General features: G+C 40.2%; 1 protein-coding gene across 3 annotated transcripts in view; it reads left to right on the forward strand.

Moving 5' to 3' along the window:
* Nucleotides 1–19830, forward strand: part of ANTKMT (adenine nucleotide translocase lysine methyltransferase) — a 232528-nt gene that overhangs the window by 58160 nt on the left and 154538 nt on the right. For 2 of the 3 annotated variants that reach the window (XM_053694780.1, XM_053694779.1), the window contains one exon: nucleotides 15483–15646. In XM_053694780.1, coding sequence (XP_053550755.1) covers nucleotides 15485–15646 — 162 coding nt within the window. In that variant the 5' untranslated portion in view covers nucleotides 15483–15484. Of the gene's footprint in view, nucleotides 1–6130; nucleotides 6255–15482; nucleotides 15647–19830 lie in introns of all 3 variants that reach the window. The other variant, XM_053694781.1, reaches the window with a different exon arrangement.

Genomic DNA, 19830 nt, shown 5'->3' on the forward strand with positions numbered 1-19830 from the left:
TATCTGTGTGATACAGTGCATTGCCCCATTTCTTTAAGTATTTTTTGTTCTGGGTAGAGACCACCGCGCTGTCATTCTGCCTAAGGACCTGCATTTGCTAAGGCCGGCCCTAGCATCTCTGTAATGTTCTTGTTATCATAAGAAAACACATAAACATAAGGCTCAGTTCAACTTAACTGTCCCTAATTGTCAGCATAATTCTTCATTAATACATAAACGGTTGTTCCAATAGTACAAATGGTATATATATACAATGTTATAGTGCTCCACATTAGTAGATTTGTATGTTTTTTTTGTTTTGTTTTTTAATTATAAAATGTTGTGCATTACCTGAAATGATTTTTCTCCCATTTTTTTATTTTAAAAACTGTGGGGGCGGATACTGTGCGGGTTTGGAGGTGGAGACTGGCCGGGGTTGGAGGCGGAGAGAAAGGGGGCCCCATTTTGTCATCCTGCCTTGGGCCCCGCAATGGCTAGGGCCGGCCCTGATTGTTAAAGGACCAGTCAACAGTAGCAAAAAGCTAACCCAAAATAAGAGTACCAGTGCATAGTAAAGTTAAAATACAACATATCTGAAGCATGAGATCATCATAGTAAATGTAAAATTTTATGAAAACATACACATAATTTCCAGCGTTTTCAATTATCGAGCCACATAATGACCACCCCTGCCCTGAGGAGGATGTACCTCAGTTGATGTACAATATTTATCGGCGTATCAGAAGAGCGATAATTAGCATATAATTTTTCTTTTGCGCATGCGTGCGCATCAAATTCCCCCCACGATCACATCAACCCCCCCCCTGCGCGATCACGTCAGCCCCCTGTGCATGCTCCCTGCATCACCCCATAATGACCATAGGTGACAAACTCACCACACAAGCTTGGTGCCTCTCAACCTCGTGCAGCCAAGACCTATTCTTTTCCAAGGCGCCCCGGCTGTTACACTTGGCATTTGCGACTCATATTGTCATTGGTGTCTAACTCTCCTCAGAGCTAAATCCCGCCCTTCTTTAGCTTTACCGCTTCTTATTGGCTGAAGGTACCGGTCTCTGCTTCTCAGCACGTCTTCTCATTGGCTGCTCTTGCGATCTGTCAGTTTGCTTGGGGGTCTCCGGAGACTTTTGGTAGCTTATAATGTGGCCACTGTGAGTACCAGTAAGTCGGCTTCACATTACGCCATCATATAACTTGCTGCAGAGCATGGCTGCCAGTTCTCTTCATAACCTTCTCACAGCTGCGAAAATAGTGTCAGAGGGATTATCTAGAGATCTTTTATTGGTTTTATGCTGTTTACAAGGTTAATAGTAAATTATATTAAAAAACCCACAAATAATTCAAACATTCTATTTGGCTGTAACCTGAACTAAAAGAAAGTAGTGATATACGTAGGGCTATATTTATTAAAGGGTATATGGATGTAGGCTCTGCAAACAGGTGCTGTGCAAAAATCCATTTGTATTGTAGAAAAAACAACAAAATTGCAAACAAAGGTTCATGGATTTACTCTGTGTGAATTGTACTTACATACAGGCAGGTGTAATAGACAAAGGCAATGGTCTGATGCGTTTCACGCCCCCTACAGGCGCTTACTCATAGACATCGATTTATTAAAGGCTAGGCGAATTGTGTATGTGCTTCGCCTGTAACTGCACCCCAGCTCACCTCCGGAGAAGCGCACATGTGCGCCTGAATTTATAAAAAAAATAGACGTAACTTTGCGCAGGCGAGCTGGGGCATAATAATGATAAATTTACTCCCTATTTACTATCTATCACAGTACATCCTTATAAATATATATACCCATCTAGATTGTAAATTCCCACGGGAATAGGGCCCTCAATTCCCCCTGTATTTGTCTGTGATATTTTGTCTTTTATCGTATTGTTTCTCCATTTTACTGTTATCCAGGTACCCATGGGCAGCACTGCGGAATCTGTCGGCGCATTATAAATAAAGAATAATAATAATAAGTGTTTACGCCGCCATGTTTTGATTATTAAAAAAGCATTTTGTAGGTAATTATTTAGCTTATATTTATATTATATAATGTTTCTGTGCTGTTTTTGCCATATGTTGATAATTTAAGATCACAAAAATAAATATATCAATATATCTATATACAGTATATATATATATATATATATATATATATATATATATATATATATATATATAAAACTGTTGGTGCCCATATGTGCCTGTGGAAGCGCAAATTTCTGGTAATAACAGTCTCTTCTTGGCGCTGAGCCTTTGAAAAATTAGTTAAAAGAAGAAAGTACAGCATCACAAGATGTAAAAGCATGTATTATAATGGTGTTCGCCTCAGTCTGTATGGCGAAATATACAACACGCAATTGAAGCCGAAATTTCAGTTCCCTATCGGCGCAAAGCAATGATAAATAAGAAACTGGGTGTATTTGTAGGTCAGCTGTTAAATTATGCCTATTACTAATTTTATTAGTATTTATTAGTATTGTTGCACTCGGGAGCGCGCCTGTGCACCTAGGCGAATGCAAGTGGAGTGTAAATAAGTTTCTTTCAGATTTGAAGCTAGGCTGTCATAATACTAATAGTACTGATACTGTTACAGGGAAGACACACAGGTACCCTGCAATAAACACTGTTGTGTCACACTAGAACTCCAGATTACTCGCACAATAACAGCACGCAGGCGCTCTTCTGCTTATGTGGGCAGTGCACAATATTTTATGTGCACTGCTCCACCAAAGAAGTGCAGTCCCATTGTGCCAGTGATGTCACATGTGACGTCACCACTTCCGGTTGCGCATGCGTAGAGGCAGAAAACCGCATATACTGTACGTATATGCAGTTATTATTTTGCAACCTCACCCACGTGACACAGGAGGACGGGAAAGCTAAGAATTTTTCAAAACGATATTTTTCAAAAATTAAAAGATGCAACTTACACAGGTACAGCTCTACATACATATTTTTATATTGTGGTCGCATTCATTATGGTATCCTGGAGTGTTGACTGGTCCTTTAAGCAGTGGCTACTTTCCCAGGGTGCCTTGGCTTTAAAAAGCTTAAAAAAATTTGCACAGCTGATTTGACTTTCTGAAAACTATTTGCCTGAATAGTAGTTATAGTAGCCATCAACCAGCAGCTCCTGAGGCAACCTAGGTATGGTTTCAACAAAGGATGCCAAAAGAACGAAGCAAATTAGATAATAGACGTAAATTGAAAAGTTGTTTAAAATTACATGTTCTATCTGAATGAGGAAAGAAAATAATGTGGGTTTCATGTCCCTTTTTAAGGTATGTACATTGTTTTTTTAGACATAATGCTATTACATACTCAATAGACTACAGTATAGGGTAACATAACTTTTAAAATTTGTGTGACTCACTTTATTGCGATATTCACTTTATTGCGGTGGTCTGGAACCGAACTGCAATATCTTCAGGTATGCGGACTTCATGTTGTGATTGTACCTGTGACGTTTCCTGGAGTGTTTTTATCCTTGTTACAATAAAGACTTTTTGCTTTTAAAAACCGCTGCTAGCAACTTTTTCTTACCTTATTTCTACAATACTGGGCAGCAGCAGCCGTTTTGGGACATTGAGCTCCGAAGCCGTATGTATGTATGTATGTATATATATATATATTTAATATGTGTGTATGTGTAGTGATGTGCGGTGAGGTCAGAGGTTGGTGAGGCACTGGCTTGGTGTGGCTATGATATGCCCCAAGAAGCACATACTGTGTATGAACCCAACAGAGGTATCTTAAATTTACGATAAAATTAACAGGTTGCAAAATGACACAAAATGAGAGGCTGCAGCAATCAGCACTGCAATTACCTACTACAGCCTTCACCACACATAAACACGTGCACTCATCTCACGTATAGTGTAGGAGTGAGTAAGAACAAAGGACAGGAAGTGTGAGAGACTCAAACCATCCTAATGACACAAAATGAGAGGGAGAGAGAGAGAGAGAGAGAAAATAAAGAGAGAGGGGGAGAGAGAAAGAGAGAGGGAGAGAGAAAGAGAGGTAGAGAGAAATAGAGGGGAGAGAGAGAAAGAGAGAGAGATATAGACTGGGAGAGGGTAAGGACGAGAGAGAGGGGGGAGAGAGAGAGAGAGAGAGGGGGGGGGAAGAGGGAGATTGATAGAGTGGGAGGGATAGAAAGAGAGTGAGAAAGAAAGAGAGAGAAAGAAAGAAAGAGAGAGAGAGAGAGAGAGGGAGATAGAGAGAGAGACTATTGGTTTAGTTGTGACAAGTTTGACTGACAGTTGTGAATAGATAGAGTGACAGTTTACTGCACCCCTTAGAACACAAACTCAAGGATTGGCAATGAGTGCATATCTTGAAATTAAAAAGTCAAAAGGAACCTTTTTATAACCACAGTTTAAATTGCAAAGTAAATAACATCCCTGACATACTATTTCCTTGTTTATAATAAGAACTGGAGAGAATGGAGAGGTTAGGAATGTTAAATAGGCTGTTAATAAACCAACTACAATACATATCAATCACCTAGCAATACATTTATATTCCATAATAATTTGCATCACTTTAGACATTCCACTGATTATGCACATGTTGTATATGGTATGAGGCTCAGGCTAGCTTGCCTCTCTTGATAGTTCCAATCAGCTGCCACTAGCCGCTCTCACGCTGCAGAGTCAGACTCACAGACTGTCAGACACTGTCACCACCACTCACTGACTATTTCAGTGCCCCTTGTATTTCTCCATGCTTCCCTATTTATCTCAGCATCCTGCCGTTTATCTCTGAGACCCTGAGTCTATTATATACTCGTGTCTGTCTTATTGTCTTCTAGTTAGTTTTTGTGTCCCCTCTTTATTTTTATTTACTCATTAACCATCTTACTGCTGAACCCTCCTCTGTGCTCTGCACTTGTCTCCCAGCCTGTGCCATATTATGGATTGCATTGGAAATATAGCGGGAGGATTAAAGGGACAGTAAAGTCCTAATTAGACATTCATGATTTAGACTAATAGACGGAGCATACAATTTTTAACAACTTTCCATTTTACTTCTATTATTTAAGTTGCTTCCTTCTCTTGTTATCCTTTGCTGAAAGGTTTATCTAGGTAAGCTCAGGAGTAGCAAAGAACCTAGGTTCTAGCTGCTGATTGGTGGCTGTATATAAATACCCATTGTCATTGGCTCACCCATGTGTTCAGTTAGAAACCAGTAGTGCATTGCTGTTCCTTCAACAAATGATACCAAGAAAATGAAGCAAATTTGATACATCTAAAAGGATTTATCCCTGAGGGAGCAACAGGGTGAGAATGAGATCACATAACATGCGATTTAAGACTAACCACCATGCGCAGTGCGAGGTGACTATCACAGACAGCTATCTATCTATCTCTCTATCTAAATCTATATATCTTATTTGCACCCAATATACAGCATATACATTTAAAAAAGAGGAAAATATAACATTTAGTCCAACACAAATGCATCACTAAGCAGTAGTAGATATTAAAAAAAAAGTCCCTTACTTTTTCATAGACACAGGTCACTTCAACTCACATGCACCTTTACTGCACTGGCCAACACGTAACTCAGCCAGTGAGACAGACTCAATAGGATTCAGGCATGTGGCAGACTCCCCCCCCATCCCCCTCTTTTTGATGCACCTCAGTTAACAGCCAGCCCTTCAGGTACTTCCTGGCTTCTGGCACTGGGGGAGGGCAAGGCAGCCTAACATAGGACTGTGAAGGAGCTGGGTAGCTCATTTTATGTCACTCAGTCACTCTTATGTAATATTTACTATCTGACCAATTATATATTTAAGTATTTAAGTACAGTTTAAACTTTATCAAGATTGTTCACAGAAATAGAGCATACAATCTTGATAAAGCTTACAGTGTACTCTTATGTTCTAGCTAGATGAGATGTTGATTAGAATGTGCCACTGTCTTGAAGTATAAGCATCAGCTTAGCTTGCTACTCTGTGCTACTAACTGGCTGTGTGTGCTCTGGGAAGCACTAGGCTGCTTTTCAACCATGGAGCTCAGCTAGAGAGGGAAAGCAGTGATACAACAGCAGAGATTCAGCAGAGAAAAAGAAAACTGACTGAAAGGATTTTTCACTGTTTTTTTTCTTTTCTTTTTTTCCTCTGCAGTTCTGTCACTGCTCTTCCCTCTCTGAAGAGCTCCGTGGTTGAAAAGCTGCCTAGTGCTTCCCAGAGCACACACAGCCAGTTAGTAACACAGAGCTATCAAACCATGACCACTGCAGAGAGGATAGTAAGTCCGTTGAGTGTGCTGTGAGAATCAGGGGGCGGGGCACAACGTCAGGCCAAGCAGTAACTTGTTAGAGAAACTGTGCTCGGGGTGTGCATACAATTGACAGTCACAGTGCACACATATTACATGTCATGCTGCCAGTGCCAGGTACTGGCTTGTAAAAAAAAATATTAATCCATAATCTATAAATTGGAATATAATTAAATAATCAGATGAGAGTTTTACAAATTCCATTCCAACTGTTAGATTGCGCAATTCCCCCCCCCCCCCAAATATGCAGCTGGAACTTGTAAAACCGAGCAGATGAGTAGGTTTGGAGCTGAAGCGTCAGATTTTTTTTTACCTACTGCTCTGTCACTGTGTAGAATCAAGTAGCTGTAGACTCAGTGTCTCACTCTCAGACAGGGCAGGGCAGCAGCTGATCGCAGCTCAAGATCAAAGGAAAGGAGGCAGTAGTCTGTTCTCTTCAAGCTTCCCGCCAGTTCTGCTGCTCCCTTGTGCATGCGCAGGGAGCCAATCAGCGCCGGTGACGTTCTCCTGGTGCTGTCAATCACCAGGAGAACATGACCGTCCTATTGGTCCCTATTTTCAGTGTAGATATTTCGACCACCAATTGGTGGCACTTCAGTATGGGTAATGCTATGTCCCATGTAGCTCTATGGAGAGAAGCAGTCCTATAGGCTGCCTCTCCATAGCGTTACATGGGGGAGAAAAAAATGGTGATTTTTTTTTGACATTTTTGTTTGTTTTTTATTTCATTAAATTTAATTACAATTTGGCCCCACATGGCAGGGTAGGCACTACCTCCCCTGCCTCCTATGACTGCACGTCCCTATATATATATATATATATATATATATATATATATATATATGTGTGTTTTTATGTGTGTACATATCTATTTATGTATTCAAAATGTACACACATATAGACACATAAATAAGTGCATTGGAGCCCTTTGCAGTTAAAGGGATACTGAACCCACATTTTTTCTTTCATGATTCAGATAGAGCATGCAATTTTAAGCAACTTTCTAATGTACTCCTATTTTCAATTTTTAATTGTTCTCTTCATATCTTTATTTGAAAAAGCAAGAATGTAAGCTTAGAAGCTGGCCCATTTTTGGTGCAGCTTGCTGCTTGGTGTCTAAACGTAGCCACCAATCAGTGAGCGCTACCCAGGTGCTGAACCAAAATACTGGGCTGGCTCCTAAGCAGGGCCGGCCCTAGCCATTGCAGGCCCAAGGCATGATGACAAAATGGGGCCCCCTTTCTCTCCGCCCACAACCCCGCCCAATCTCTGCCCCCAATCCCGCCCAATCTCTGCCCCACCGCTTTTATAATGAAAAAAAAATCATTTAAGGTAATGCACAACATTTTATATATAAAAAAACATAAATCCACTAATGTGGAGCACTATAACATTGTATATATTGCAATATTTGTACTATTGGAACAACGGTTTATGTATATAATGAAGAATTATGCTGACAATAAGGAACATTTGAGTTGAACTGGGCCTTATTTTTATGTGTTTTCTTATGATAACAAGAACATTAGAGATGCCAGGGCCAGCCCTAGCAAGTGCAGGTCCCTAGGCAGACAGACAGCCCAGGGCCTCTACCCAGAACAAAAAATACTTAAAAGAAATGGGGCAATGCACTGTACCACGCAAACACACAGATATAATACACAGAGAGATATTTATATACACATACATCCACACACTCAGACACATACACAGGTGTATACAACCCACACACACACACACCCCACACACACACAAACACACAGCCCACACACACACACAGCCCACACACACACACACAGCCCACACACACACACACAGCCCACACTCCACACACACACACACACACAGCCCACACACGTGTGTGTGTGGGCTGTGTGTGTGTGGAGTGTGGGCTGTGTGTGTGTACCCCCACACACACACAGCCCACATACAGCCCCCCCACACACACACACAGCCCACACACACACAGCCCACACACACACAGCCCACACACACACACAGCCCACACACACAATAAATAAATAAATAAAATAAATGGTTCCCCCAGCAATAAAATGAAGCCCCCAGCCCCTGCAATAAAATGAAGCCCCAGCACAAAAATGATGCCCCAGCACAAAATTGATGCCCCATCTCCCCTGGAATAAAATAATGCCCCCAACAAAAGTATGATGCCCCCAGCAATAAATGATTCCCCCAGCAATAAATTATTCCCCCAGCCCCACTGCAATGATGACCCCAGCAATAAAATTAAACCCCCAGCCCCCTGCAATAAAATGATGCCCCCAGCAATACAATTACGCCCCCTGCAAATTGCAATAAAATGATGCTCAGCCCCCTGCAATAAAATGATGCCCCATCCCCACTGCAATAAAATAAAGCCCCCAGCAATAAAATAAAGCCCAGTCCCCCTGCAATAAAATGATGCCCCTGCAATAAAATGATGCCACAAGCCCCCCTGCAAAAAAATGATGCCCCAGCAATAAAATTATGCCCCAGCTCCCCTGCAATAAAATGATGTCCCCAGCCTCTGCATTAAATTGATGCCCCCAACAAAAATATGATGCCCCCATCACCCCTGCAATAAATGATGCACCCAGCAATAAAATGAAGCCCCCAGTCCCCCTGCAATAAAATGATGCCCAGCCCCATAAGATGATGCCCCTGCAATAAAATGATGCCCCCAGCCCCCCTGCAATAAATGATTCCCCCAGCCCCACTGCAATGATGCCCCCAGCAATAAAATGATGCCCAGTCCTCCTGCAATAAAATGATGCCCCATCCCCACTGCAATAAAATGATGCCCCCAGCAATACAATGAAGCCCCCAGCAATAAAATTAAACCCCCTGCAGTAAAATGATGCCCCCTGCAATAAAATGATGCCCCCAGCAAAAAAAATGATGCCCCCAGCAATAAAATTATGCCCCAGCTCCCCTGAAATAAAATGATGCCCCCAGCCCCTGCAATAAATTGATGCCCCCAACAAAAATATGATGCCCCCAGCACCCCTTCAATAAATGATGCACCCAGCAATAAAATGAAGCCCCCAGTCCCCCTGCAATAAAATGATGCCCCAGCCCCACTGCAATAAAATGATGCCCCCAGCATCAATACAATGATGCCAGCAATAAAATGAAGCCCCCCAGCAATAAAATGAAGCCCCCAGTCCCCCTGCAATAAAATGATGCCCCAGCCCCACTGCAATAAAATGATGCCCCCAGCCCCACTGCAATAAAATGATGCCCCCAGCCCCACTGCAATAAAATGATGCCCCCAGCCCTACTGCAATAAAAATGATGCCCCCAGCCCTACTGCAATAAAAATGATGCCCCCAGCCCTACTGCAATAAAATGATGTCACCAGCAATACAATGAAGCCCCCTGCAATAAAATGATGCCCAGCCCCCCTGCAATAAAATGATGCCCCCAGCCCCCCTGCAATAAATGATTACCCCAACCCCACTGCAATGATGCTCCCAGCAATAAAATGATGCACAGTCCCCCTGCAATAAAATGATGCCCCATCCCCACTGCAATAAAATGATGCCCCCAGCAACAAAATAAAGCCCCCAGCAATAAAATTAAACCCCCTGCAATAAAATAATAATTATTATTGGTTATTTGTAGAGCGCCAACAGATTCTGCAGCGCTAATGCCCAGCCCCCCTGCAATAAGATGATGCCCCTGCAATAAAATGATGCCCCAGCCCCCCTGCAATAAATGATTACCCCAACCCCACTGCAATGATGCCCCCAGCAATAAAATGATGTGCAGTCCCCCTGCAATAAAATGATGCCCCATACCCAACAAAGATCGCCCAAAACCGCATGAATTGGGACGGCAATCCTTCAACCAGACTCTTTAAACCTTGAGAGATAATGTAAACATACAAAAGAAAAAGGGGGGACCAACCAGCTCACTAACCTTAACAATGTAGATTCAGATGTTCTATATATATTCAATTGTTACCTGACACTCTCTCCTTACCTAATGCTTTTATTCTAAATATCTGAAGAGATTTTTGGGTTCCACAATACTTGTCACAATATAGGTATTACCAGACACTACCAACCAAATAAATCTAACTTTAATACCTAATTGTGACCTGACGCCTTCATTGACTGTCTTACAGACGCAACAAACACAGTTAAGTCGACATTCCAGTGACTAAAATATGGCTTCCAAAAGATCTGTAAAGGGGGACAAATCATTGAAAGCTATAAATATGTCTACCTTTTTTAAGCCCTCCCAATCTGTTAGGACCCCTAAAGACACAGACATAGAGGAAGACTCAGATGGAGAATCCCCACAACCAACAGACAACAACATACCTTTAACAAGGGCAGATCTGCGCACGCTTGTCTCTAAAAAAGACATAATCAATAATTTCGAAAAGCTTTGGGAAAAGATTGACTCTATCCACACATATGTTACTAGTAGCTTATCAGAGATTAAATCAGATCTTACAGACATGGGGGGAAGAATCGAGACCCTAGAGGACCAACAGGACTCCATTGTAGGTAATGTGGACGAAATGTCGCAATTGATCTCCTCACAACAACAGCTTCTAGTGGAATTTCAAGACAAGTTAGAAGATCTTGAAAATAGACGAGGAATAACATCAGACTAAAGGGAGTCCCAGAAGAAATTACCAGTAAAGAATTACCAGCATACCTATCCCAGCTTTTCAGCCAGATCACAGGAAGTCCAGCAGATTATGTCTTTCATGTGGAGAGGGCTCACAGAGCCTTAAAGGCAAAGCCAAAGAACGGGCTCCCCCCCCCAGGGATGTGGTAATTAGATTGACCTTTTTTCCAGACAAAGAAAAAATATTACAAGCTTCCAGGAAAAACCCCACCTTTAAGTTTCAGGGAAACATAATCCAATTCTATCAGGACTTAAGCCTGCGGACCCTACAACGTAGAAGTGCCTTGAGACCCCTCACCTTACTTCTCCGGAAACAGCAGATACAGTATAAGTGGGGGTTCCCGTTTGCACTTATCATTACCAAAGACTCTAAAACGATAATTATCAAAGAACAGGAGGACATCCCTGAAGTATGTAAAGCCTTGAATCTGGAAATACCATCATTACTATCCCCAGAACCTCTATTTTAATCCATTCCTCTATTAACTTTACACAAGAATATACTATAGAGGACCCGGAGGGGAGATACCTTGTAGTTAAAGGCCGAATCTCAGATACGGAAGTCATACTTTGTAATGTCTATGCCCCCAATGAGAAACAACACACTTTTTTCCAACATATAGCCCAGTTACTGACACAATGGTCACAAACCAAGATCATCCTGGCGGGGGATTTTAACATTACCATGACCCCGATAAAACCTAAGACCAACCACTTTCTGACCAATAAACAACTTAGACATAACCGACTGATTAGATCGATCCAGGAGCACCTGTCGCCCCACTCCTTGATCGAAACATGGAGCACATTATATGGCACAACCACAGATACCACGTTGTATTCAGCAGCACATAATTCATACATAAGACTAGACTATATATTTGTTAGCCAAGCCCTTCAGCCCCTAATACGGAAATCAGATATACATGCATGCGTATGGTCAGACCTCTCTATAGTCTTCCTACAAATAGATGGTTTGAAAGACCCTTCTAGAAGTAAGACTTGGACATTTGACCCTACTAACGTTAAAAACCCTCAAACACATGCAAATATCATGAGAGCGTTGGCGGAATACTGGAGAATCAATACTGTCTCCACATTGAACCCAATAAACACTTGGGCGGCACATAAGGTGGTGCTTAGGGGACTACTTATAAAAGAAAAGGAAATATACAATAAACAGTATAGGGACAATTTGACACAGCTTTATAGGGAAATTGAACATTTGGAGAAACAACATAGACTGACGAAACTGACCTCGACCTTACATACTCTCCACACTAAAAGAACCACACTGACGTCGCTACTTAACTCTCAAGCAACTAGGGCTATACAGAGATTGAAATCTAGATACTTCATCTATGCGAATAAGCCAGACAAGTTCATGGCCTACAAAATTAGGGAGAGATGCAGGGCTTCTGCTATTCCTTTAATCGAGACTCCCCAGGGTACCACTACTTCACACCCACAGGAAATTGTCAATACATTTGCTACATATTATGGGAGTTTATATAATGGAGACAAAGTCACTCACAACACAGCAACAGAAACTATCACCACAGAAAAATTTAACCTTACCCACTATATCTGAGGAACACAGGAGGCTCTTAACGCCCCAATTTCTGCCATGGAGGTGTTGGAAGCGGTCCGGGGTCTTAAACCAGGTAAAGCGACGGGTCCGGATGGACTCCCAGGGGAATATTACAAATTATTTGGATCCTCACTGGTTCCCCATCTCACAAAATTCTGCAACCATATTTCTATATGCTAAAATTGTGGTAATCCCCAAACCAGAGAGAAACCACAAACTCTGTAAGAATTACCGCCCGATATCCCTAATAAACCAAGACCTAAAAATCATTACAAAAATCTTGGCGAACCGCCTTAAAGTAATTATTCCCCACCTGGTACATCAGGATCAGGTGGGTTTTATAAAAGATAGGGAGGCCCCAGATAACATTCGAAGGGTGACCAACCTGATACATTGGCTGGATGGGTCATGGACGCCTTCTCTGCTCCTGTCATTGGATGCGGAGAAGGTGTTCGATAGAATAGACTGGTGGTACATGTTTACTATCCTTGAAAGAATGGGTTTTGACGGTACATTTATAACAGCTCTACAGGCGATATATTCTTCTCCACATGCCCAGGTATCTTCGGCAGGCTACAGATCCAAAAGCTTCCCAATCCTGAATGGTACGAGACAGGGTTGCCCTCTTTCACCACTTCTATTCACCCTATGCATCGAGCCATTGGCAGCCAAAATTAGATCACACCCAGATATAACTGGAGTTCAGGTAGCAGATTCAGAATATAAACTTGCTCTTTTTGCATATGATATTCTATTGACTATAACTAAACCACTTATCTCGCTCCCTAACCTTTATGGGGTCCTAGACACCTTCTCAGCTATTTCGGGATATAAAATAAATTCAGATAAATGCGAAGCCCTACCCATAGCTATCCCACCCCAGACACAAAAATTCTTAGAGTCTAACTTTGATTTTAAATGGATGAAACACACACTCAAATACTTAGGAATACACCTACCACCACAGACTCATCTCCTCTATAAGTTCAATTACATCCCTCTTTTTAAACAGACCAGACGAGACCTACTGAAGTGGAGGAGCTTTAACTTCTCCTGGCTAGGGAGACTTGCAGCCCTATCTTGCCACAAATCCTATACCTCTTTAGAACACTCCCCATCAAGATCATAAATGCAGATATAGAGAAATTGCAGGCTGAGCTGCTGTCCTTCATTAAGGGGAGCAAATCAGCAAGAGTAGTGAAATCCTTAATAAATAGACACAAAACATTAGGAGGTGTGGGAGGCCTGAATTTAATGGAATATTACAGAGCAGCTAGAATAGCACAAGATAAAATGCTCCTACAGAGGTCAACAGATGCGCTGTGGCCTATGATAGAGGCGGAGATGGGAGGCTGGAATTCTCCAGACTCAATCTTTTGGGTCAACAGAGCATCATAGCCTGCAGCGTCCCATACAACAACCTACACTCTAGAGCTCACCCTACACACATGGTCGAGGGTGGTGGTGGGGGGAGCTTTTATGACGAGACCCTCCTTTCTATGCCCAATCCGATATCTGTTGCCTAGTGGGCTATGTTCGCAGATTAAGAAGTGGGAAAACAAGGGACTATACAGGGTAGCCAACATATTAGAAAACGGGAAATTACTCTCATTCTGTCAATTACAAGAGAAAATAGATCCGTTAAATTTACACTGGTATCTATACCTTCAACTAAGCTCTTCAGTGGGATCATTTCTAAAGGGAGCCCAGAGGGGAACACCCACTGTATTAGTATCGATTTGTAGTAGTCCCCAACGCTCTAAACACTCTATATCCAGACTATACTTAGCTATACAATCTGGCCCACACAAGACAAAATCATCGGCGATGCTGGCCTGGGAAAGAGATTTAGATATAACTAAAGATCTAGAAGAGTGGGAACTAACATTTCAATCTGCCGATAGAGGTCTCCTGAGCATAGACCTAAAGGAAAATGTCATGAAAACACTTTTCAGGTGGTACTTGACACGGGTGAAAACCGCACATATGCACTCACAAGGCAACAGATTATGCTACCGGGGATGTGGTGAGGTTGGCTCATACCGACATATGTGGTGGGACTGTGCCGAAGTTGGGGCTATCTGGAAACGTCTTTCCTCCTTTGTTAGCCAATTGATAGGAGAGGAGATTGCTCTAACTATCCAACAGGCTCTTTTACACGACCGTAGCTCTACACTTAGCAGACACCTTAACACCTTCTTCAATATTCTTTGCACTATCACGAGAACCTGTATCGCAAAACATTGGAAGACAGGTACCCCTACATGGACTGAAATATATAACAAAATACAACACACGTACAACATGTACGAAATGGCATCTGGGATTTTAAACAACAGAGACACATTTCACCAGATCTGGTACTACTGGATAGGCAGGGAGGACCCAGTTTAGGGCCTACCCCATGAGGGCTTTACACCAGCTCTAGTCGGGCACTGCAAACTTTGATACTGAAAAGCAAACTTTATTATATTCATTCATTGTGTTGTCACTTTTTCCCTAATTATTCCCCCCCCCACAACCATTTGGAGTCACTGATCTTAGGTATCTACCATTATTTGAGAGGATATATTTTTCCCTTCTTTTCTTTCTTTATTTTGCACCAATATCGGTGATTACATATTTCTTGTATTGCATCACATTTGCAGAGAACTGCTGTTTAGTTTTTGACCTTTTTAAGATTTACAAGTTCGAAAAATGTTTTCTTTGGAAACTTGTGTTCCATAATTTACCTGTTTGAACACTTGATATGCAAAAGTTGAATGTCAAAAGGTATTTATAAACTGTGTGAAAACCTTAATAAAAATTATTTAAACATAAAATACAATAAAATGCAGGCTATATTTTTAATAATGAAATGCATAATACAATTGCATCCTTAGTTCTTAGACATTTTAATTGTTGTGTAACCCTTAAAATACACAATAAAATTATCATTAAATATCTGAAGCTATTTTTAATAGGAATGGATGATGATGGTCCAGAAGAGGCATTGTCAGAGCTAAAGAGGAAACGGATAGGAGGATGGGGTCTTCTTCAGATGGCAGGAGGGACTATGCTAACAGCGTATTCTGTTTGGGTCTTTCTTCTAATGCCTGGCTTTAGAAAAGTGCCTTTAAAGCTACAGGTAAGTTTTCTGTAGACAATATTTACTAAACAATGCATCGCTGTCCACATTTATGCATAGTCAGATATAAAATATATTTCAGCTCATAAGGTAAATAAGACATATTTCTATCACATCTTAACAAGTATAAACAGTATTTCTTAAAGGGACAGCCTAGTTAAACGTTCATGATTTAGATAGGGCTTGCAATTTTAAACAACTTTCAAATTTACCTTTAGCATCAAATTTGCGTTGTTCTCTTGGTATGCTTTGTGGAAAACTAAAACTAGGTAGGCTCATATGCTTATTTCTAAGCTGTTGAACTGCCTCTATCTCAGTGCATTTTGACAGTTTTTCACAGTTAGACACTGCTAATTCACGTCTGTCATATTGATGACATTGTGCTCACTCACTTGGAGTTGTTCTCTTGGTATGCTTTGTGGAAAACTAAAACTAGGTAGGCTCATATGCTTATTTCTAAGCTGTTGAACTGCCTCTATCTCAGTGCATTTTGACAGTTTTTCACAGTTAGACACTGCTAATTCACGTGTGTCATATTGATGACATTGTGCTCACTCACTTGGAGTTATTTAAGTCAGCACTGATTGGATAAAATGCATATATGTCAAAAGAATTGAGATAAGGGGCAGTCTGCAGAGACTTAGATACAAGGTAATCACAGAGGTAAAAGTGTATTAATATAACAGTGTTGGTTATGCAAAATTGGGGGATGGTAAATAAATAGGGTGGCCATATTGCCATTTTAAAAAGGTACACATATGAAAAATACATATGTCAGGGCTGTTTTAAGGGCTGTTTAAAGAAATGTTTTGTATAAGAACCCTGACATGTATTTTTCATATGTGTCCCTTTTTAAAGCGGCAATATGGTCACCCTATAAATAAAGGGATTGTCTATCTTTTTAAACAATAAAAAATATGTTGTAGACTGTCCCTTTAAGTTATAACAGCCACATTTATACATAGTCACCTATAAAATGTGATTTAGCTCATAAGAAATACTTTATATACTGTATTTACCTTAAGTTATTTCACTACAGGATACTGGGTGAAGATCTGGTCATCTGATTTTAATCTTTTTTTTAAGCATGGCTTGCTAACCATTTTGCTGTTAGTGTTCCAATAAATATTAGACTTAGAATTCTGAGAACAGAATTAATTTAAAAGATAAGGCATATAGTTATCCTTTTGTCGAAACAAGTCAGCTGTCAAGTGAAGGATATATGAATAGTTAAATACATTTGTTGTTTGTACTTTGCATTTGAACTATGCACAAAAAGCTAAAAAAACACTAACTTTAAAGGGAAACTTTCACCCTGTATACAAAGTAAGATTAGGAAAGTAAAGGATCAATTTTATAATAATAATAATACAGAGGCGTAAAGGATATATTTTTTAGATACTTCCAAACACTATACTCAAAGAGTGAGATAGACCTGGACCAAAAAATAGAATTCTGGCAGGGTATAAAAGTTCCTAAGCTAGACACTGAAAAATTAGTGGAGCTCAATGCCGCTATTGCAATAGAAGAAATTTTCAAAGCCATTGACATAATGAAATGCAATAAAGCACCTGGCCCTGATCAACTCCCTGCTGAATTTTATATAATACTTAAAGAAAAGATTGCTTCTTCTTTATTGACACTCTTCAACAAATACTATATACAAAATGAAATTACATCCCCGTACTTTACTTCCTCCACTATTAATTTAATATTAAAAAAGAGAGAGACCTGGAATTAGTCACATCATATAGACCAATATCCCTACTGAATTGTGACTATAAGATACTAACATCTATATTGGAAAATAGACTAAAATCAATGCTAAGCCTCATCATACATGAAGACCAAGCAGGTTTCATGTATGGTAGAAATTCTAGAAACATGAGGAGAGTCATAATGTTGATAGAGCACTATTGGCTGAAAGGTCGTGATGCCAATAGGAAAAATGAGGCGGCGCTGATTACTATAGATGCCGAAAAGGCTTTTGACTCGATCACTTGGGACCATCTATTTGAGTCACTAGAAAAATTCGGGTTCAAAGGTCATTTCAATGAATTTATCAGACTGATCTACAAAAAACCTAGTTCAACAATTATAGTCAACGGGGAATTTTCTCCTAATATTTACATGGCTCAGGGTATGAGACAGGGATGTCTAATCTCTCCGCTCTTATTTAATATATATTTGGAATCGTTAGCAATAAGCTTGTTGAAAGATGTAGAAGGCTTCCCCTTAGGTAAAAAGAGGCTTGTGTTGTCATTATATGCAGACGATCTACTATTATTTATGGGAAACACAAAGAAAAACATCCCTATCCTGCTGAAGACAATTAAAATATATAGTTCCTTTTCTGGATACAAAATTAATACTTCTAAATCAGAAATCTTATGGTTATGCAAAAATATGGAGAGTATTATAAAAACGAAATTTTTGGAAGTACCTAAACAGATTAAGTATCCAGGAATTATATTATCTAAAAACCCTTCTGAATGTTATGACATTAATTATAAACATCTATGGATCTCCTTAACAAAGAAACCTAAGAAATGGGAACAATTTATACTGTCTATTACAGCGAAAGTTCAATTAATTAAGATGATAATATTGCCTAAGTTCATTAGGGAAAAGGATCTTAAAGAGTTTTACTCGCACTGTAACTATTTTCTGTGGAGAAAGAAAAAGGTCCGAATGGCTCTCAAGAGATTAATGTTTAAAAAAGATTTTGGGGGATTAGGGTTCCCCAACCTGAAATATTATAACTGGGTAGCTATGGTAAAGATTGCGTGTGACTGGAAAACGGAGGCAAATCGAGTGTCCCATATACAAATAGAAAAAGATCTGATATACCCAATATCAATTACCGGCCTCCTACATATAAAAGGGAAAGAGATACCTAGAGTAATTAAAGAAAAAAAGTAAATTTACAATATTGTACTCACATGGCACAAATATACAAAAGAATTACAAATCAATAATCAATTGTCAACTTTTCTGACTATTTGTGGCAATGTGGGGTTCGTCCCGAGTTTAGTTACATGGATCTTCAATCTCTGGAAACAGAAAGTGTTAATTTACTTATACCAATTAGAGGACCCAAATTTGGGGACAATTAAAGCATTTTCTGACCTCTGCCATGAATTCTCTCTCTATAAATCCAATTTCTTTGCCTATTTGCAGATTAGAAATTATTATTTTAAGATTAGGGAGGAAGGGGGCAGGGAGTGGTCGTTAAAAGAATTAGATGACGGAATTACATTATATAAAGCAGGGCGAGACAGAAATTTCAATTTGGTATAACATTTTAATGATAAATCATTTGAACAAAATCCAGGGTTTATGGGTAAATTATTTTACGGAAATCACATCAGACGACATAAGATATAGTTTTGGTAATTTGTTTAAAAATACTATTTCACAAACATGGAGAAAATCTCACATGCGACTCCTAAACAAATACTACATTACCCCTGCTAAGGTGACAAGATGGTCCCTAACCCTAATTGTAGGTTGTTTTAGATGCGGTTTCCCAAAAGCAGATATAATGCACTGTTTGTGGGCTTGTCCCAAGGTCAGGGATTTTTGGAAAAAAGTTAATTTTTGGCTGAATAATTTTTCAGACATAGAAATAGTGTTAAATGGCAGAGATATTATATTCTTATATATAGATAAGACAAATAAAACAAACAATGAACTAATAAATACTGCAATATTATTAGGGAGGAATATTATCCTTAGAACATGGAAATCCAATAGCAGTATAAGTATAAAAGAATTTACGAATAGAATTTTAATCCAAATAAACATAGAACTGCCACAATCCATTCATCGCTGTGTCACAGGGGCTCCCGGATCTCCTCTGTATTCTTGCCATGTCACTTTGCCTAGTAACGTGACATGGCCTTCCTGACATGCCCCTTTTTCGTCACGGCCTCCTCTCGTCACTGGCTTTAAATGCCGGCGGGAGTTTTGCTCGGGGCCCGTTTGTAAGTGTATTTACCTGCTTGTGGCTCAGTGTCTTTTTGCTCTCTCAACCTTATTACCACTTACTGGATTTCAACCTTGGCCTGACTACTCTGCCTGATCCCAAATAACCTGTCTCCTGAATATTGACCATTGCTTTGCCTGACCACTCTGCTGCCTGATCCTTCAAACCTGCTTAAAAGGACATTGACAATTGCTTT

The sequence above is a fragment of the Bombina bombina genome, chromosome 11 (genome assembly GCF_027579735.1).
Source record: "Bombina bombina isolate aBomBom1 chromosome 11, aBomBom1.pri, whole genome shotgun sequence".
NCBI classification, from domain to species: domain Eukaryota; kingdom Metazoa; phylum Chordata; class Amphibia; order Anura; family Bombinatoridae; genus Bombina; species Bombina bombina.